The 22,144-nt window shown below is 45.0% G+C and overlaps 1 protein-coding gene across 1 annotated transcript in view; it reads left to right on the top strand.

The window, feature by feature from the left end:
• The window catches only part of MRPS9 (mitochondrial ribosomal protein S9), a 356,063-nt gene that overhangs the window by 248,901 nt on the left and 85,018 nt on the right, over positions 1-22,144 (top strand). Inside the window, exon 6 of the mRNA XM_085622604.1 lies at positions 3,673-3,758. Coding sequence (XP_085478730.1) covers positions 3,673-3,758 — 86 coding nt within the window. The remainder of the gene's footprint in view (positions 1-3,672; positions 3,759-22,144) is intronic.

The raw sequence follows: 22,144 nt of genomic DNA on the forward strand, positions 1-22,144 counted from the left end.
ACCTTCTAAACCAGTCTTCATTGCATTCCACTCTAACACCTACGTCACAGTGCTACAGAGTCCATCAGGAGCCAAAAGTGTTAAATCATTTCTGATTCGCAAGACACTATATCTCCCCCTCTGTTAAATAAAAATTTAAATATTTTTACAAAATATATTTATAGAGAAAGACGTAAACAAATAAATCTCTTCAATCAATCTTTTTGGTGCTTTAATTGTTAGACCTGATCTGGGAACTGTCATCACCAATGTGCAGGATCTGTGTCAACAGGGTAGAGGCAACAGCAGTCACCGATGTTTCAGACCCAGTCTCTCCTTGAATAGTTAGATCTGATGAACTATTAGTCAAGTGCCTAAAATGAGAAGAGTCTCTGGTAATACACTTCCCAGGGAGCTGAGCAGTCACCATATGTCCCTTGGTAGACACCACTTGAAAAGGTTCTGCATCAAATGGAGCATCAGATTTTCTTCTCCGCATCTGTAGTGCGAGCACTCGGTCTCCTTTGTTAAAGATGATGTTTTTTGCATGTGGTCTTTGGTCATCACATGCTTCCATCTTTTGTTTGTTAACCAAGTCCTTCTCATGAGTTGCTTTCTCATCTTTCTTTCTCTGATTGGTCCATTTAGGTAACCTGGTTTTCATTGCTCTCATAAACTTCAATGTCAAAAGGCTTTCCCCTGTAGTCGAGTTAGGTGTTGAATGATAAGCTCTCAAGGCGGAATTCAACACAGTTTTCAAATTAAGCTTCTCAAGGATAGTGCACTACACCTCTTTCTTTAGCATACTCATAAAACGCTCAACAAGTCCATTGGCCTGAGGCCGCAAAGGTGTGCTCTTCTGATGCTTTATATTCAAATACTCCAAGAAATCTTTAAACTCTTGACTGTTGAAAGGCGGGCTTATGTTACTGTTGTGGCATCTTGAATGCTTAGAACCAACCACTCACGCACAAAGGTTTTCTCCTTAAGCCACTCACTGGTATAAAACTGGGAGTGGGGGATCCGAGAAGTGGCATGTTCACCCGCTTCTTCTGGGCGCTATATCTGATGCCGTTTCAGATTGAAGTACTGGATCTTACCCAGGAAGAGTGGCATAACTAAGGCCCCCCGCAGTGCGGGTGGCCCCCTCAGCACAGTAGCCTGGCCTGAGAGCCCCTGAGTGAGGGGGGTGGGGCTTCAAGTTTGGGGACACCACTCCCCGTGAATACTTCTGTAGCCTTGCCCGTGCAAGACCAGGAGAGACAGGCCCTCTGCAAGAAGGAAGCGGTGGGAGGTGGGGAAGGGCGGTCTGTGTGTGTGTCCTGTTAGCCACCGAGCCCAAAGTTGTGAGGCTCCCAAGAGGCAGAACTTCAGATGGTCGTTAAAACATAAAAGGAAGATAGACTCGTGAACATGTGTGACGCAGGTCTCGGGAGTGAACGGGAGACTGCGGAACTGTGGGGATAAAACCACCCTAACCAGGCTCGGGGTGTTTTGTTTTAGGAAAGGAACAATGTCGGCGGATATGGTCGCTCCTGGTGACACGAGGGTGCACCTGAGACACACAGCAAAGGGCGCGTGCAGCTCTCTGCACACAGGCCACACACAGCAGCCTCTAAACACTGTTCTTCTGCATGAACTGCCAGTGTCGTATTCAACCCTAGCTTTTAACCAACTTATCAATCAGTCAGGGGCTTGTAAAGCGCTACTACTCACCCATGAGGGTCTTAAAGCACTGGGGGAGGGGGGGGTAATCTTTGCTTTAAAGACTCGTGGGGGTATGTAGGATGTATGACACTCTCGGACTCAAAACAAACAGAGCTGAAACAGGCGGTGCTAGGAATTTTTTTTACGGAAGGCGCTGGTGGTGGTGCCAAATTTGGTTTTGCCCTTGGCGCTATTTACACAAAGCCCCCCATGTGTTGGTATGCTTGTTGGGGTGGTTGTACGCAAGGCGGATTCTAGTATGCCAATGGTTGCGAATTAAGAGCTGGCAGCTGTTGTATTAAAGCAACCTTCCACACAGCACTTAGCAGCGCTGGCGTAACTCAAAATACCCCCCTCCCCCACCGCAAGATGTGATGGGGGTGCTGAGACTCCCACGTCACAAATATTCAGATGTCTGGGGCTGAAAGGGACCCTTAGAGATTGGGGGTGGCTGCGTTTGGCCCCTGACACTCCGTGGATCACTGTGCCGTTCCTCTCAGGCGCTGTGCACACATGGGTGACTCCACCTCCCTCGAATCCACACAAAGGCGGCCGGGCCCGCTAGATAACAAGAGCGTGTCCGGGAGGGCCTGCGCCCTTCCACGCATGGCTGAGAGCCGAACCCCGGGGGTCAACACTGTGGAGCCGCGAGGATATCAGCGAGATTCCGGGGAGGGGGGCGGGGCAAGGGGCATACACGAGCACACAAGCTTCTCTAAATAAAAAAAAACACATACTACTCAGGCAGTTTCAAACCCAGCAATCGCGCACACGGTAACCAAACAGGAAGAAGCAGCCACCACGGAGGCAGACACACAAACTACTGCAGAAACAGCCACACAAATAGACACAGCACATGCATAGACACATTCCTGATATCACCCGCATGACTTGGTTCGAGATGACAGTGACGCTCCCTTGGCTCACAGCCGACACCGCGCCAGCGACAGATGCCACCGCGAGGCAGCGGTGCATAACTGGGGAGCGAACTGGTTCCGGGACAAGAGGCTTGAGAAGTCTGAAGAGAGCGCACTGAAAAGGAGATGACGGAGCGAGAAGGGAGCGAAAGAAAGGGAAGAGAAAACGAGAGAGGGGAAACGCACGTGGGCAACTGAGTTTTATGGCTCCGGCGGCCATGTTAATGTGAAAACCCAAACAAGGCAGAGCAAAAGGCAAGCACACCACTGCCTTTCTCCGAGGCAAAGCAGAAATGCCTCGGAGAAAGGCAGCGGCGGTTTCGAATTCGGGGGCGTGTTTTTCTTTTCTCTCCTCTTGCCATCGGCTGGAGGAGATAATTAAAAAAGTTGCAAAAAACACGCCCCCGAATCCGAAAAGGACGGGGCCTGTAAGGAGTGACGAACCTCTTCTCCAATGGCTGGCCAGCATTCAAGAGGCCAGCCAATGGAGAAGAGGGGCGGGTTCAAGCCCCTCTTCTCCAAGTCATTATATCTCGCGAGCGAGACTGCGCAAGCGCAGCCTTCGCTAGCCGAGACCTAAAAAGGACCTGTTCACTCCTATTAATCACTACATGGTATGCTGCCACCACAGCACTTTGCTGTTTAACTCTTCGTGAAGGCAGTAGCCTTCCACCACTATGAGGATAGCACTTTGGGCCCCCCTCCTGTCCAACAAGACTGTAATCTGGAGGACAGGCCTACGGCGTGGCGCACATGCATGATCCTTGTTTGCCCCTGACAACAAAGATCAACATTACTGATCGAAACAACAGTACAGTTGGGCACTCAGGGCAGGGATACATGTCTTTTTCCATGCAGGGGACTTTCCCATCCCACAACATTGCTGCAGCCAGCTGGCTCAGGGTGCAGGGTCTAGCATCTGGTCAGGCCCTTAAGTGTTAACTCACCTAAGAGAAATGTAAATGTATTCGTTATTGGACTTCAGCAGGCACTTTTTCTCCTAAACAGTTTGTTCATAAAGTTGTATGAGTACAAGTAATCAAAAGAAATGTGTTTTTGATTTTTTTAGGACACCTATGCTAAAATGCTGGTTATTCAAGCACACCAGGATCGTATGACAGAAAAAGGCCTGACTTCGGATAACGTGAAACAAATGTAAGCTTTCTCTTTACTACTTTATTCAATTATTTTCAAATTAAACCGATTTCAAAGGACTGGTAATTTGGTGTTGTGTTTGAGGATGAACGACATTGTTGGTTTTTTCATGTGTTTTAAAATATTTCGGAGACAAAGAAGGTCCATTTGTAGATTCTCAAATACGCACAACGTTACTGTAGAGAGCTGTTTTGTTGACAGTAGATTCAGAGTGTTTATGCAACAATTATTCATTCCCAGAAGAGACGATTAAGTGTGTACACCTGATGTTCTCTGATTCTCACATTTTTGGAACCTTGCTGCTCGTGGCTTTACCAAACTTTGAACCGTAATGGGGGAACCCTGTATTCCTCGGAACCTGGGTGTATATGATAGTAGCTACAATGTTTTTGTCGTATCAAACAATTACTTAGTGGCAAGGAAAATATCATGTATACCATGAGACATTTAATGGTTATATAAAAAGATAACATATTAATTATGTTCACTTTAACCCTCTTCTATCCCTCCACTATCCTCAATCCAAATAACTGACTTATATCCACCACTCAAATTACTTTCATATTTCACTATACTAATTCACCACTAATCCTTTATGGGTTCTGGAGTAGCATGCTACTTGCCAAAAAAGCGCTTTAACGCCCCATCAGGGGTAACAAGCGCTATATAAATACAACCCTTTTTCCCTCTTGTATCCTTCTGCTATCCTTCTGAATCCAAATAACTGACTAACATATCCACCACTCAAATTACTTTCATATTTCAATATACTAATTCAACACTAATCCTTTATGGGTTCAGAAGTAGCATGCTACTCGCCGAAAAAGCACTTCGACTCCTCGTCGGGGGTAGTAAGTGCTATATGAATGCAATTACAATATAATACAATTTGTTTGTTTGATGTTTCCGACTCAGCCCTATAATGTATAATGACTATTTGATTGATTTTGATTCATTATCATTGTCACTAAGCAATTGTTATATACCAAATGTTGTGCATTAAGAATATTTAAAAGTGTAAAAAACAGGGTAACATTGTCCAAACCCCCGTGAGCGTGACCTTGTTATTTATTATATAAACCATACGTTTAGGCACTCTGTTATTTTTTTATTTCTTTTGTTCACTCTGCCCAGTGATGATTATATGCTCTGCTCGAGTGTTCTTTCTCAACACATTTGTATCAAGAAATATGATGTATATTTTCCCCAGTGCACAGCTGGGCCGAGGTGGAGTGCCTTGTAGCTATAGGCTGGTGATTTCAGCTGCAGCTGGCTGCCCTTTATAATACCCGGGCCTGCTAACTGGGGCATTTCTTCTGATCATTTCCCTCTTCTTTAAGAATGCTCTTCAGCAGATGCGCCTGTTATCTTGGAGTTACTCAAAATGACCTTGGAAGTCATCTTTAAATGTTGGCGTCCCATTGTCGAGAGATGACCTTCATGCTTTGCATGAAGATCGCTGGACCATAGCTTCGATTAGGAGAAAGCAATTAGCTGCAGACACGGGGTCTCGATTGCTGCATAGTTTGTCAGTATTGAAAGAAAAAAATGCACTGGTGCTATGTGTGTTGAATACCTCCCAAAAAACGGGTTCACACGCCAAAGGAGATCTACGGATGTCATGCCCATTCCCTAACATTTACTGTCACTGCGGAGCTTTGCTACCTAACTTTCCACCATTACCTGTAATTAGGATTTCATAGAAAAGCAAAACGATCTGGTTTTAATTCAGAGTTTTAATGATCATTGAAGTACTTTTCCATTTTGAAGAAAAAGTATTGGTTGGACTTTGATTTATCACGTGATCTTGGAAGTGATTGTTATTTTGTACTTAGTCTAATGTATTTATCTCTTTTTTTAACATATGTCATACATATACATTATAATAGTATATTTAATTCTTGTATGTAGTATCTGATGCCATGTGATAGAGCTTTTTAACCTCCGGTTTTTATGTGTTTTATTTTGTGTATTTGACTTTTATGTTTTTTTGCAAAAGCCGAATAAAGTGAGTTGAAGATGATTTATCATGTATTTTCTGTGTTGTTAAATCCCGAGTTTCTAATGCACATTACCTCTCTGCGACAGTCTTGGACTGTGTCAGCATTTTGCGTGGGTTGTATTTTCATACAATGAATGTGGATGTGCCAAGGTATAGGCTGTTGGCATAGTCAAGCTTGGAGATTATAAATGTGAGCATTACTTGCAGTTTATGTTGCAATGCAAGGTATGTCAGGCTTTGAGCAACACGTGTGGGTTGCCCTGACTGTGATAGGGGGGCTGTAGGAAAAAAAGCTCCAGCATATATGGCACACACCATAGAGATATAGTGGACTTTATACATTTCTGTTGTTCTATTTTTTCCAGAGCTTCACTCTTAACTTATGGAGGAAGCTAATAGGTAAAACAGCAAGGGACAAGCCAGATGAATTCCATGACCTGTGAGGACACTGGGGAAAAAGGAAGAAAAATGTTGACCTGATCCAAGGGCTAGTTTTTGTCCTTTGAATTGAATGTAACTGATAAAGTTCAGTGGTAACTTATTTAACATGGTTGCACACCCAATTCCTATTTTGTGAAAAGTAGAAAATACATACACACTGAACAGAGTTAAGTCTCACTCTGTGACTAGTGTACCACATAAACACCATCCATACAGAGCTGTGGGTAGGAACCAGCCTGGCGATCATGGTGAAGTGAGACCCCATGTTAAAGCATGCCACTTTAACAGGTGAGGGTGACCCTTTTTTATTACAAGAGCTTGGCGGAGATAATCTCATCTTGAACCTAATAAATTAAGAGAAGCATCAGCCTCTCTAAACCTACATTAGGCATGCCCATTTTATCTTTGCACACAGGCTCACTGTTCTTGTTTGGGTTAAAATAGTCGTGTATGGAAGATTACACCACTGCTTTATATAAACCTTCTCAATCTGTTGAGAGTGGGGTTCATGCTCAGCTGAGTATACATCAGCATCAAAGATTTTGAGCTTGTTGGATAACTCTGCTATGGAGGGTCTAAGGTCTGAGAAGCTTTGGCACCAGGGGGCTGAATGTCGCAGAATGCTCCGGCATTAGACAATGTCAAAATGTGGATTCACTGCGGATCTGTAGGTCTGTAGAAGAATGTATGGAATTCAGAGGACTCGATGGCAGATGATGGATGGCACTCATAAGGTTGAATTAAGCCAAAATCTTATGGTCTGAGGAAGCATGGGGGTTTGAGATCTATGAACGTTAAGGCCTCACAAGGCTCAGGCTCCACCATACACAAATGAAGCAAGGTCTGAAGTCATAGGTCCCACGACCAAAGAGTTCTCAGTCTGTGGATTTTATGGCCGACTGAGAGCCCCTGTCTCAGGATTGAGAAGGCTAGATTTCCTAGGGTTCTTTGTCAGTACAAGCTGCCAGGCTCTGGAACTCACTCCCATTAGCTTTCAAAGCACCCAAGAGCATCCTGGGACTGGTTTCTGGTTAATCAGCCGTCATCAGCCAGGCTAGCTTGAATCTAGTGGCAAAGTGAGCAAGAGACCCACGTCTGGGCATACCCTGCCAACTTAGGACGAACAAAGCAAGACCAAAGGGGATGATGGACGGAGGGTTGAACACTGCAAACACTCACCCCCAGTCAACTGATCTGGGTTTAATCCATCATCATTCTTTAGCTCACTCCGCCACCCCAGTTCAGACATGGCCATATACAAATCAGTCTGACCCTGTGCCTCATGGGAACAGTCCAGCCCGAACTGCCAAGCCATGTCTTCCCTGGACCGGAAACAAGCATCCTGGGACTGGTTTCTGGCTAATCAGCCAGGCTAGCTTGAATCCAGTGGCAGAGTGAGCAAGGGACCTACGTCTGGCATACCCTGCCAACTTAGGGCGAACAAAGCAAGACCAAAGGGGATGATGGACGGAATGTTGAACATTGCAGGCACTCACCCCAAGTCAACTGATCTGGGTTTAATCCATCATCATTCTTTAGCTCACTCCGCCAACCCATTTCAGACATGGACAAATGTAAAGCCATGTCTTCCTTGGACTGGAAACAAGCATCCTGGGACCGGTTTCTGACTTATAAGCCGTCATCAGCCAGGCTAGCTTGAATCCAGTGGCAAAGTGAGCAAGGGACCCACGTCTGGGCATACCCTGCCAACTTAGGGTGAACAAAGCAAAACCAACCAAAGACATCACTTGGCAGTTCGGGCTGGACTGTTCCCATGAAGCACAGGGTCAGACTGATTTGCATATGGCCATGTCTGAACTGGGGTGGCAGAGCGAGCTAAAGAATGATGATGGATTAAACCCAGATCAGTTGACTGGGGGTGAGTGCTTGCAATGTTCAACACTCCATCAACCCCTTTGGTTTTGCTTTGTTCGCCCTAAGTTGGCAGGGTATGCCCAGACGTGGGTCCCTTGCTCACTTTGCCACTGTATTCAAGATAGCCTGGCTGATGAGGGTGATGAACCCAAAACCGGTCCCAGGATACTTGTTGCCGGTCCAGGGAAGACATGGCTTGGCAGTTCTGGCTGGACTGTTCCCATGAGGCACAGGGTCAGACTGATTTGCATATGGCCATGTCTGAACTGGGCTGGCAGAGTGAGCTAAAGAATGATGATGGATTAAACCCAGGTCAGTTGAGTGGGAGTGAGTGCTTGCAATGTTCAACACTCCGTCCATGTTGGACCTGGCCCTTTTGGCAGGTTCCCCCCTAAACATCTTGCATTTATCCTGGCCTTTTTCCCTATGTAGAGTTAGTAGTTTTAGGCCTATAGGCACTTTAGCACTGTGTCCCAGTGTAAAGTGCGTGCGCTCTGTGTTACATTTAGTGAGACTGGCCTGCCCTCCCATAGGAATGCATGGGGGATATGTGTGTCCATGGTAGTTACTGATGTGAGAGGAGTGCAGGGGTGAGTTTGGTATGTGCGAACTCGTGAGAATAAATGCTGCGCAATGGTGTGCGCAGATTTATTGTGACTGATGGAGAAGTGCCACTTCTAGAAGTTGGCCTGTCTGTGTGCCGTGTGATGTGAATTGCCTGTCTGGCTTGTGATTGACAGGACCTCAGCGGGCTGAGGAATTCCAGGAGCCAGGGTGAGTCTGCCCGGTGGTGAATGGAGAGATCTGCCTGTAGATGGGAGGGAGGAGTTGCACCTGGGACCTGAATGGGGCTGGGCCTTCCCTTCACAATGCTGGCTCCACCTCCTGTGGTGCGTCTGATGTCCCTGGCCTGTCCTGTGAATAGAGAGGGGAGCTTAGCAAAACAAAGTGCTCCTGAACCAGTTATATCTGGTTCTCCCCTTGCCCTACAGTTGCAGAACAAAGGAAAAGGCTATATAAAAGAAGGGGCTGTAACCCCATGAAAATGTTCTTTTTCTGGACTTGAATCTACCAGGGGCGTGCTGATGCTGGGGTTCAGGGGAAGGCTTGCCTCCCTGGGCCCAGCCCTGCCCCTGGATGCTTGATGGACTTCTTGCTTCCTTTTACTAGCCTTATGGATTTTAGGCTGCCCTAGCGCCCTGTGAGCGCTTTGCTTAATTCCTTGGATTTTCCCCCAGCGAGTGAGAGCCTGGGGGCTGCGCAGCGCTGTGCTGCAGCCCCTGGTGAGGGAACCCCTCTCATAGGGATTCCCCTCCCCTCCTTCTGAGCTTTACGGGTGCCCACCCCTCTTATTTGATTATTTGTTTGCGCGGGTGCCCACCCCGCGACTTTGCTTTCATTTATATGCGCGGGTGCCCACCCCGCGACTTTGCCGCTTATTTTTAATTACGGGTGCCCACCCCGCTTAGGTGATTATTTTTATGCACGGGTGCCCACGCCGCGACTTTGCCGAAATTAAGGTGGGTGCCCACCCTACTGCCGATTTTTTTTGTACCGAGAGAGCCTTCCCCTCATTTGCCCACCGCCGACATTGCCGCTGCAGTCCCGCCGTGGCTGCCCCGAGAGTCAGGCAAGTCTGCCTGTGACGTGGGTGGAGCCGCGGCAGGACTGGAAGACGGAGGCGGCAGCCTGGAGCCTCGCTAGGCTCCACTCTGTAAGTCCCGGTCCCGAATAGAGGGGACCGGGTGATGCCTGGTGCCGACTTGTGCGGGGCTCCCATGACTGGGGGAGAGCCCCGCAGACACCCACGGGTCCAGATGAGAGGCAGAGGGGGCTCGAGGCACATTGCCGGTGCCTGCCCCCACCGCGAGTGAGGAGAGTCTCGCCAGAATTTGAAGAGCGGGGCCCGGGCGAAGAAGAAGCTGATTCGGAGTCCTGCCCCCAGAGCCGGTGAGTGAGGGCTCGAGGGGGCGGGGTGGTGCCGGTCGAGGCACAGGGCCATATCCCCATTTTTGAGCGGCCCCGTCTTGCAGTGAGTCGCTCCAACGATAAGGGGGCATGTTGTTGTTTATAGAGCCTAGGTGGCTCCACCAGTTAGGCTATGTTTGTTTTGAGCGCTACTGCGCTCCAACGTGGGCCATCTTTGTTTAAAGGGCCCCAGTGGGGGTCCCGAGGGCCCGTGCCGCCCCATATTGGCCATTGTTCTCCAGCTGCCACACTTTGCAGGAGTCAGCTACCATACTTGGTGGCATTATCTATTTACCGAGCCCCGTGTAGCTCCAACGTTTTGCATTATTTAGTTACAGAGCCCCGTGTGGCTCCAACAAAGGGGGCACCTTTGATGTAAGGGCCACTGAGAGCCCATTCCGCACTTTAATAGTTCCAGCTGCCCAGCAAGTAGTTGGCAGCTGCACCGTTTAGGTCTTTATTTTAGGGGACATGCCCTGGACTCAGGAGTGAGACGCACTCCTTCGCCCCCATCTTTTCCTGCACAGCTGCGCAGCACTTAGTGCCAGCTGCAACGTTTAGGTTTGCGCAATGGCGCACTTTGACTTTCGCTGCTCTGGTAGCGCGCCCTGACTCTTGAGACATAGGGCATTTGGGCCCCCTTTTTGGATGGCCAGTTGGCCAGGGGGATCGTTAGATTTATAGGGTGCCAGGCCCTAAGGTGATATGGGCTAATGTGAGTGTGGTGCTAGGAAATGTGATTTCTGTAGAATGATTTACGCACCTGTGTTGATGCCTCTAAATGTGTTTGATGATTATGAGGTTGGTTCGCAGATGACGGTTTATGCTAGTGAGAGTTATTCCCTAATGTAATTATGTTTAGGAGGTTAGGGTCTAATGTGTTTAGACTTATGAGGGAATTGTATAATGTGGTTATGCTGATGAGGTTGGCGTACAATGCGTTTGGCGCCTAATGTGATACTGTGCATAATGGGGTTTATGTTACAGGCCGATGCTAAGTACAGTGATTACCAGTAGTCACTGGTTGTGTTCTATGTTCATGATAAGTTCTACCTTTACTAAGTTCACTTTGTGATGGTACTGACAGTGGTCCAGTGGGCCCAGTCAGGTGTAAATAATCTCTTGTAAATATGACCTAGTGCCAGGTGGCACCCTGTACTAAATGTGCTTACTATTCTAATGTGTTATGATAATACAAAGGCTATTTTTATATATAACCTTGTGTGGAGTTTCTTTTGTGGTGGGCCTGGGATGTGTTGCTGTGTGCATGCGCAAATGCTTTACACATTGCCTCCGGGATAAGCCTGACTGCTCGTGCCAAGCTACCAAGGGGGTGAGCAGAGGTTATCTTTGGCGTGTAACTTCCTTGCCCTGACTAGAGTGGTGGTTTCTGCCTGGCTTTGGCGCACGCCTTAGCCAGCCAAAAATCCAATTTCTAACAGTCCATCATCCCCTTTGGTTTTGCATTGACAATTAGGTGCCAGTGCCGAGCACCAGAAACTAATTCAGTGGGGGTGCTGAGCACGGGAAAGCACCGGCTCAAATTAAGCACTGCCTCCAGCTATATCAGCTCAGGACTACAACTATTCACAAAATCTCAGATTGGACTTCCCAGTGCAGTGAGTAGCTGGCAGACTATATCATATGCGCAGTGTCCCCTAACTCAATAACTGGTGGTCATCACGCACAGCATTGAAACACTTTCCACATAGGTTCAAAACAAAAACATCCTTCAAACCACCCACCCTATATGGTGTAACATGCTTCTCATTTTTACAATTGTACCTCGGCACTCCTAATATTTATCTCTTCATTCTTACTTTTATTCAAAGCATCAATTCCTCATACATTTTAGGTAGCAAGAATCACAGGAGACATCTATTGTACTCTGATTTACTTAAAGTTAACAGTTTGTACATAGCCTCATATATACATGCATTTGTTGTATTAAAATTCCGAGCAACCCTATTAAATCAATCACCAAACATATTGAGCAAATACTGACATTTTAGAGACAACAAGGCCTTATCACAGATGTGGAGTATAAATACCTATTCACCCCACTACCAAGGGCACCTTGTCTATATTTACTCTCGAAGATGCACAAACCAGGCACTTTTCCACCAGGGCAGGCCTATTGTTTGGAAGATCTACACCTCTACCTCGTTCAAGACTAGAACTCCTTCTTTCTGACAAGACTAGGCATGATCTATAGCAGTGACTTTCTCCAGTCGCTTTTTTCCTATTAGAATGCACATCATGTGCTCACTCCTATAACTAGGGACAGTACCTAATTTTTGGTCTTTTCTTTCTCTGCTCTGCATGCATATATGCTATGTCTTTCTCTAAACACGTGTCACAATTTTCACGATTTATGAACCGCTTTCTCACGTCACCTTGAGGTCTCTTTTTTTCTCCTTTGGGCCTTCTTCCTCACTTTCAAAATAATGAACAAGCACCCACTTTTAAAAATCGGTACTGGGCTGATTGTATGCATTTAACAGTTGTTATATATATACTTATAAACATACAATTACTATTATTCAAAGCCTCGAAAAAGTTACATATGTAACGAAACACGTGTCGGTTGTTGTTTTTCTTCATCACCAGGCTGTGCTGTTTCACCATGTTCAAATGTTTACAACAAATGCATGTATATACGAGGCTATGTATAAACTAATACATTTAAGTAAATCTGAGTACAATAATTGATGTCTCCTGTGATTAGAGCTACCTAAAATGTATGAGGAATTGATGCTTTGGATAAAAGTAAGAATGAAGAGATAAATATTAGGAGTGTCGAGGTACAATTGTCAAACTGAGCTTTAGCACAGGGATCTGGCTGTATGTTCGTGCACCAACACCCAAGGTAGTAAGTAGGGTGTTCTATTACCTTGATTGGCACCAATACTTATGTTTCATAGAACCTTGAATAGCACTACATTACCCACATCTAATTATTTTTGTTCTGAGGTGCGACTTCCTATGCCACCACTACCCCCTGCTTATTTTGTAATATGCTACTCATGTAGGCAAGCGCTACACCGCCCCACATAAGTGAAGTAGGTGCTATGCTGCAACATAATACCGTGCAATACAATGTGCCCCTAGAAAAAGTTTTGAGGGATAGAGAACTTTTATTCAGAGAGAAGGAAGCAACATGCCTCAGTAGCTTCCAAGCTACATATCAACGGGCCGAATACATAAATTGGGGTTATCATTATTTTGGTATAACCTGGTTTTAAAATGTATACTTGACATTTTAATAAGAGAGCCAACTGAAATCATTAAAACTGTGCCTATAATGAATGAATCATTGGTTCCTGAATGGGGAAAGAAAATATAAAATTGTTGTTTCACTAAAACACCAGCAGATGGGGGCATTTGACTGTGGAAAGGAATTGAAAACTGAAAATGAAACGGATTGCTCCCTGACGGCTGGGATTATTAATTCAATATGTTGTCATCATTTAAATTTGAATTTTGAATTAAAGAGCACGGAATTGGCTTTATGAATAGGGACGTGTTTTAGAAACCGGTATTGGACAATGAGTTTGAATTGATTGATAAGTAGGAATTAATTCAATATAGGTGGCGATTAAAGAATGGTTTTCGCTTTGAAGCACCGGAAACCTTGTTCTGTGAGTGATTATTCCGGCTCCTGTGAAACCCAGTGTCATTTTAAAGATTTTGAGGGCCCCGTGCATGACCCGTTTTGGGACCATGTACAGAATAGTTTTCCATTTTATTGCCCATTTCTTGATGATACAAGCCCGCCGTTGCCCAGTAATTCTAAATGATATGTTAAACTCTAACAGGGTTACAAAAAAAGTTTAAATATGTATGCGTGGGACCCCAAAAATCATTTAAATGACGCTGGATAGAGAGACGAGTCAGAGGCAGATGTAGGCAGAGAGGGAGAGAGGTTTAGATAGAGAAATAGAATAGACAGAAGCTTAATAGCGGGAAAGTGCACATTCCCAATGGGCCCTTGGAAGGTAGGAGCACTGGGCAATTACCCACATTGTCCATGCCTTAAAATCAAGGCTGCTGTCACTACGCGACAGGAGAGGGACAAAATATGCGGCAGAATTGAGTAGATTATGCTGGAAGAAAAGGCAAATTATGCGGCATAATGCAGCACATTTTGTAATAGTATTACATCATTATTTTGTCATTTTTAGGTCTCGCACCTAGCGTTGCAGTGTAAAGCACTGCTCGCGCAGCGCGAGACATTTTGTAGGGGGTTTGAAAACGGGTCTTGGAATCGCACGAGCATGTGCTTTTCCTTTTGAGGCACGCTTTTGGGCTTTGCGTACGTGTTTTTTACAAAGAGAGCACGCAGTTGGCCAAAGGCGCAGCTCCGCCCACGGCCTATTGGTGTCTGTTACGCGCACCGGCTGTCATGTGGATTCACTTATCGTGCCCAGACACGGTCACGATAATTGAAACCACATGACTCGCTGTGGCGCGCGCGCACCACTCGCGGGCTTCTTTTTTTTTTGGGATCCATTTCACAGGGAAGCTAGTAAATGAAAGAAGCCGTGTTTTGTTCGGCGCCACTTTCACACCACCCAGGATAGCGTGTGGGGCCTGCCTCGCGGAGCTGACAGTCTCAGGGCATAGCGAGCTGGAGCTCACTTGCGCCCGGCTTGTCCTTGAATCCTGACTTCTGGCCGGGGCGAAGAAGGATGCGGTGCTCGGAGGAGCGCACACCCTCGTGCCAGGAGGTTGCTTGCGTGAATTTCTTTAGGTACTGGAGGAGCTGCTTTTAGGTCAGGCGACATCACCAACGAGGCTTTGGAGATGACGGGGAGTCACGGTGCAGGGACAGTGTTGCTGCCTTGGAGTGGGGGCAGTGATGTAGTCATATGCGGGTACGCTTTCATTGTCAAGTGCGGGAAACCTTGCGGGGCTGTCCCCCCCTATTTGCCATTGAATATGCCTGGGAAAATCTGTTTTAGGTGGCCTCTGGTCCGGACCCCGGCCGTGGTATAGCGGGGTTAGGTTGCAGTCCCGGCACCAGCTCAGCTAATATTCCTCTCCCCCTAATCAAGAAGGTCCCAGTCCACGCTAGACATCGTACACTTATTGCCTCCGGCTGGGCTTGGGTAGTTGCATGCTTTCGTTTTCATGCAATGCTACACACGTTTTATGTTGCAGCGGTCCAGTGTGGTAAATTGAGTTCATCAACTTCACCATGCGTGGAGTGGGGAGTTTCCAACCTTGAGGTACAGCAGCTTAGTACATATAATATGGGAATTTACTCCTGCTCAAGGTGGTGATGTTTAACAACCGTGGGTAATCAAGTTTACCAGGTTTTGAGGGGATCAGCCCCTTTAGTTCTCTGGAATGAGTACATTACTTTGAATGGAGCGTTTTTGTGGGGCTAGGGAACAACAGCTACAATTGTATGCAGGTGGGGCCCTTCTGTCACCTTCAAGGCTCTTACCCGAGTCCTGGTTGTTATTACAGAACTTGCACTGCCTCAGTATTCCTGAATTGAGGCATTTTCGTGTAAATGGTGCGGCTGTGAGTGCAGACGGTGCCATTTGCTTCTCTATTCTAGCTGGGGGGTGCCTCAGACATGTAGATCCCAACGCGCCCTACTAGTAGGACCCCGGGGCGCCCTATTGCAGCATGCAGCGCATCACATTATCGGGTGGAATGTCTCCTATCCCAGTAAAATGTACACCCACGCCTTCTTAAGGTCTGGCCCCCTTTGATTGTCGCATGGCACGATCTACTAGTAAACTATCTCCCCAAAACGATAACACCCCCGCCCGCCGTAGGATCGCCGCCTCAACAGTCAAGTGAGCCCTCCTTCGGACAGCACGGTACACCCCAACTGTACTTCGCCAACACCTGCAGGGTCAGAACACCAGAGGGCAGGGGTGCTGTGCCAGTTCTGCGTGCCTGAGTGAAGTATGGGTTTGGACAGCCACCGGAAAGGGCCTGAAGAGTGCGGGTCAGCCACGCGCCCTGGCTCCAAGTAGGCAGACAATCAGTCACCGGGTATTAATCGATACCAGATATGATAAACCTCTTCCATGGGGCTGTGACGTCCTCCTGGGAGCTCCTTCTGGAATCAAACAAAGTGGCTGCAGAGAGCGCGCCAGGTGTCGCCTGCACGACACTGTGTAATCTTATCTCCGGTGCAGCCTAGGGCACAGACTGCATTCCCACAGGTGTGCGCTGCTCAGGTTATATTTTCTGTGCAGATGAGGTCTTTTTTACGACGAGTCTCTCGGACTGTGGCATAGCTGCCGTGTCCATGTGTTTTCGAGGCTATCTTGAGTTTCCCTGTGGCTCTCAGCACGCATTAAAGCCGCTTCTTTCTCCGACCAAACATGGGACTAACAAACACGGATCTGCTGTTGACAAGTATTTGAGATTTTACCTCGTACTCGAGATTTAGAAATTAATAATTTGTGCCTTCTCTTGTGTAATCATTTGATACATGAGAGTTTTACCTAGTGGACGGCAATGGTGGCCGTTTGTTTATGGAGAGAGATTACGTTGTTCCCCTGGTTACGCGACGAGCGTGCACGTGATTCCTTTGCGGTACGTCCTATACACATGGCTTTCTCTTCCGGGTTTTTATTTGTTTACTGAGGACGCCGTCGTGCTCCCGCCCGAGGAATCCAGAGGAGACCGTGCGTTTACTAGAAGGTGAGCTGGGAATCGCCCTCTGGATGCTTTTTTGAGAAATATCTTAGTTGATATAACGCTCAAACGAGAACCATGACGGGGCTAGAATCATTTAAGAACTATTTGGGAGTTACGTCCACTCTGGGGTTTTAATTGCAATAAACCACCTTCAGTCACTGGTCAGGGCAATTTGAGTACTAGATTGGAAATTCAGGATGGGTTTACCATTACTGGGTGAATAGTAACTTTTGTCAGTGACAGCTAAGGGAGATTGAATATCCCTTGTTGTAATTCACCGGACATACTACGAGATTACCGTTTTACACTTTCCATCAGTTGCAGGACACATTGGGGTCCAACACTACGATACTATCTTGTTATCTAGTTATCACGATGTGGTGGTGTCTGCACTAGGCCGTCTAAACTGCTATATGCTCATACTATTTTTTTTAGCATTCTACTAGAGAAACAGACATGGTCAGATACCCTGTAGAAGGTTGAACTGGCACATTCAAACTACACCTAGGTAAGCACACCTTAATGTCATGATCTATACCTGACAAGTGGTACTCTTATAGAAATATTTAAGATTGTTGTTAAGTTGGGATGTATTCTTATTGTTTTACAGAGCCCCCTGACCGATCATATTGAACTACGAAATGACATGATGGTCAAGGAATAGGGCCTGAGTACCACTTTTATTATTCTTATTATTTTTTTATTATTCGTTACACTTGACACTGCAGAGTGACTGTTGTTTTTTTGATCCTGATGAATGCCTCGAACGTTTAAGTCATCATGGCAGAAACATGTTGATCATAATCTAGGGTATATACATTTAACCCTTCATTCACTAGCATTTTAATCACTACCACTTAGGAAGGAGGAATAAAGTTATTACCCCTAGGTAGATGGTTTTTAACACACTAGTTTCACTTTTTCTTTTGCACTCTGCCTCTCCTCACCTTTTCGAGTTGGTAGAACAACTACGTGCTCTGCACTCCTGCTCCTTCCCCCTTGGGTTAAGTTGTAGCCCACACAGGGTACCTTGCGGTCCCTGTGTGTTGGAGGAACCCAATAATGATGCATGTCACCCTCGGGTGAGTGAGGGTTTTCGTCCATAACTATGTTGTGCCCTTCTACTTTCTACCTCTTTTTTCATTTGTTTAAAAAAAAAATCTTAATATGCTACCCTATATATAGTGTGTGAGATTGATACTAACAAACAAAGAACAGTGAAAGGGATCCATGAATGGGCTTATCAGGCCTACCTACATGTGGTTTTTCTGCAGTGCAGTGAACCCCAAGTGCAGTATACACCAACACTACTACCATAGTACCTCTGCCTGCTGCTGGACAGTCCAGGAACTGCAAAAAACAATCACACCCCACCCCCAATAATGACAGAAACAGACCACGTGTGCTAGACCACTTGACTAATAAATTACAGGCAGGTGGGTACAGTGCTGTGAAATACACTAGTGGGAAATATTTATGTTTTGTCACATTATCTTCTCTTAGAATAACAAGCCCCCTCTTTGGGTTAGACTGTTAAAAAATCGCTACCATAACACCCCTCTCCCACTTGCACAGTCTTAACTATCAGCTCACCTACAAAACAACCAAAGGGGCAGCTCTGAGCCGCACATGTTCAGTTGCAGTAAAAGGCAGTGGGGGAGCTTGGCCTCATTTTCAGCTGAAAGCTAAGAACATTACCTGAATATTACAAACATTTTGCCACCTGGATATCAGCACGGAGTAGGAACAAGGACATTTGCTTCTTAACCTTCCCATATTTATTTAAAAAAGCACCGACAACGCCAGTAGGTTTGACTTTTATATAGTACATGCACACACACTGAACTGGTCAAAGCTACGGCTAGTGACGTTTTTATGTGACACTTTATACCACACTTTTACAATTTCTAATTGCTGTAGTTAACAAGTGTCACACTTATCTAATTTACCAACACTTGATTAATCAACCTCAGAAGGATAAAAGGCTGAGTTGACCTTGCCAGGATTCAAACTATTGACCTGTAGATTAATATCAATGTCAGCAACACACCTTTAACTAACAGTCACCCTGCTGGCATGACACGCACTTGTAAACTGGCAGCAAGAGCAAAATATCTGAAGACATTCTGTGAACATATACTGACCGACACTCATACAGCACCCCTCAGAAAGAAACTGGTAGACAAACCGGTACCTATGTACCCAGACCTACACGCACCAATGCACATAGACACCTGATATATAGTGAATCATACACACAGACTAAGAGATGTGTAAATGATACATTGGTTACTTGTGTAGCACTTTATACTGCCCTAAAGCTGACTCAAACCACTGGAGGTGAGAGAAGTGCAGAGAAGAAAGAATAAAAGCCATGGAATGACAAATGAGTCTTGTGAATGGAATTAGCTCCCCCAAAAATGTTGTGGCAATTGATAGATAACTTTAAGCCTGTGGTTGGAAAGGAGGAAGCCAGAGAATTAAATACACTGCGTGAGATGGAAATTATAATCAGGCGATGTTAAGGGCTCTAAATGAAGAGAGGTGGTAAACAGTGTAATAAGGAATTGGAGTCTCGCAGAGAGGATACGTGGTAAGTTGCTAGACAGATGCCAGGGTGAGACAGGGAGAGTGAGGTACCTATGACCATAAACTAACCACAAGTTTATAAAACCCAACACAGTCTAACACACAGGCAGCAAACATATAAGTTCACCTACAGCCCCCACAACAAATAAATATTAAAAAATAATCGAAAGGGCTCATACAGATGAACTGAAGGATGAACAGGCAAAAAGATGGATGCATGGATGTATAAATACAGTCTTCATCTAGGGGTGGGTGTATTTTTTGCTCACATAGAGTATGTAATTATCACAGGAAATGCACATTTTAATGCATACTACACAAAGAGGCTTTACACAGGACAAATAGTGACTTTCACCATGCTCTTCATTGTGAGATAACCATTTTCAACATCTAAATGATCTTGTGTACCTTTCCCTCATGAAAGTCCATGAGACTGTTTTGCTAGAACCAACAATCATGAGCAAAAGCTATGCAGTAGCATTAGCGTGATAAAAACAGGACATTATGTGAGTTACAAGTAGCCCAGGAGATTATAATCATATAATACAAATTCAGCATGGTCTAGTTTCATGTCCTCTTAATATTTAGATCTGTTGCTGACAAAATTTAATATGTGGTGGAGAAAGATCAGTGTCAATGCATATTCAGTGCTTGTTTACCTCGATGACGCCCCCTTTGGCTTTTGCTTCCACAACGCTATGCTTTGATTTAATAGAACGGGTTTAATTTATTGGCTTTCATGGAACGCGATGAAGGACTTAGTCTTCTCAGAACACTTTAGAAAAGATTGGTTCTGACATACTGAAAATTCACTAGCAGTTTTAGAAGAAGCATTTCCAATGCAATAGGTCTTGCATTACTGAATGTTTGAGCTATTGGTGTTGCATTATTATTAGCAATGCCAATAGCTCAAACTTTAATAATGCGAGACCTATTGCATTGCAAATGCGTGTTTAACTTGGTAACTTTGTCTGGCCATTGGTTGCATCTCATCAGTACCATTTTATCACCCAAATATAGACAAAGCTACAAAAAGGTGACAAGTCCAGCTTTGCACAGGGCCTTTCACTGCACGGCAACACGTTGCTGCATTTTTAGTAACTTTTGACTGTTCGAGCTAGAAACACATTTTTTTTTGTTAAAATCTACAGATTATGCGGCAGATGATGGATTATGTGTCAAATACGGCAAATCTATAACTATATGAAACTCGCTGGGGCCTCACAATCACCTAATTCTAGTGGCCCTGCTTGAAACATCCCTGGTGAAGCCTTTAAGAAGGGAGAATGTTGTCTCCCGCAACATAGTGTGTTGTGGTGGAACCTCATTTGAAAACTCTTTGTGGGTCATTTTACAATGAACTGCCAAAAGGAGAACAATTTAAAGCATTTTCTGTCACCTTCAAGCAAATGCCTAAGAATTATTTAACTTCTCAAATATGTATAGTGAGTGAATCATTGGGCCAACAATAAAGTTGGTGTTTGTATTTGTAATTGTATATGTAGTATTTAGTTGTGTGGGAAGTAACATACTTTTTTACGTAAAACACTAGCCACCAACTTATTAAGAATTATTTTGTACCTTATGGACTTCTTTAACATTTATTTAACCCCTTCATTAGCTTTAATTATTTTATTTGGCTTCACTTCCTTGAACTACGGTGTCTGTATTTAATTCCTGATACAACAAATTGGTATTAACTCAGACTATCCCCTTAAACTTCAGGAATATCTTCCTTGACAGGGCTCGACAAATCCACTCGACCGCTCGCATTTGCGAGGTAAATTTAATGAGGTCGAGCTATTCTTAGATTCTACTCGCCCTTTCTGGCGAGTAGGAAAACATACTAACTTTTGTCCTCTGTCTTTGAAAACTGAGAAAATGTGACAAGATAACAAGATTTAAAGGCCTTTTTATTGCTCACAAAGCAAATGAGCAATAAAGATGCCTTTAAATCTTGTTATCTTATCACATTTGCTCCGCTTTCAGAGACAGAGGTCAAGTAGGTTACTGTTAGGTCGAGGAGATTTTTCAAGGTACTAGACCTGCAGGACTAGTACCATTTTTCAGATTTTTGAGCCCTGCTTGAGTATCATGTTTGCTGACCAATAGCTTTTTTCAAGCTTGTTGCAGATAGACGCAACAAGGATGAATTACCTAAAAGAATTTCGGTCCTTTCCGAATCCTATTTTTCTGAAGTCCATAAAAGGAAATAAACGAGGGAAATTGATTCTCCAATTGGTCACTGAGATAAATGGAGTAATCCTGAACGGCAGAACAAACGGAGATGTCCCTGCACAATTTACAAGGAGGGGAGCCACTGGTCTGAACCCAAGTGTTCACTTTACACAATGCTACGATCACGCAATACTGGAACTAAAAAATGAGTTAAACTCCTACTCTTATAGCCCATAAGGCGGGCAGAGTCATATGGAATACTTACAGTCTGAATAAGCTGAATACTTTGATTACTACTCAACAGCTGCTTCAATCAAAAAAGGAAAACAATCCAGTCCTAAATTTCGCACAGATCCTTCTGGCAGTGGTTCAAGCTATTCAGAAACCGGCTTCCCTTGGTATCAATTTAAAACCGCCAAAAAATGTAAGTAACCCTTAAGATGGCACCTCAAGATGGATAACCGCTTAATCAGACAGCAATTTCTAAGTTTTTCTGCTCAAAGGAAAAAAGAAATCTTCATCTTACAGAAGAAACAAAAGAGAGTGAGACTGATCGAGAAAAGAGAAACATTGGATAAAAATAGGATTGATCTCCAGCTAACAATTAAAAAAAAAAACAAGCAACAGTTCTGGCGTCTATTTGCAAAACCAACCAGAGCCCGGA

Source organism: Triturus cristatus, chromosome 8 (genome assembly GCF_964204655.1).
Source record: "Triturus cristatus chromosome 8, aTriCri1.1, whole genome shotgun sequence".
NCBI classification, from domain to species: Eukaryota; Metazoa; Chordata; class Amphibia; order Caudata; family Salamandridae; genus Triturus; species Triturus cristatus.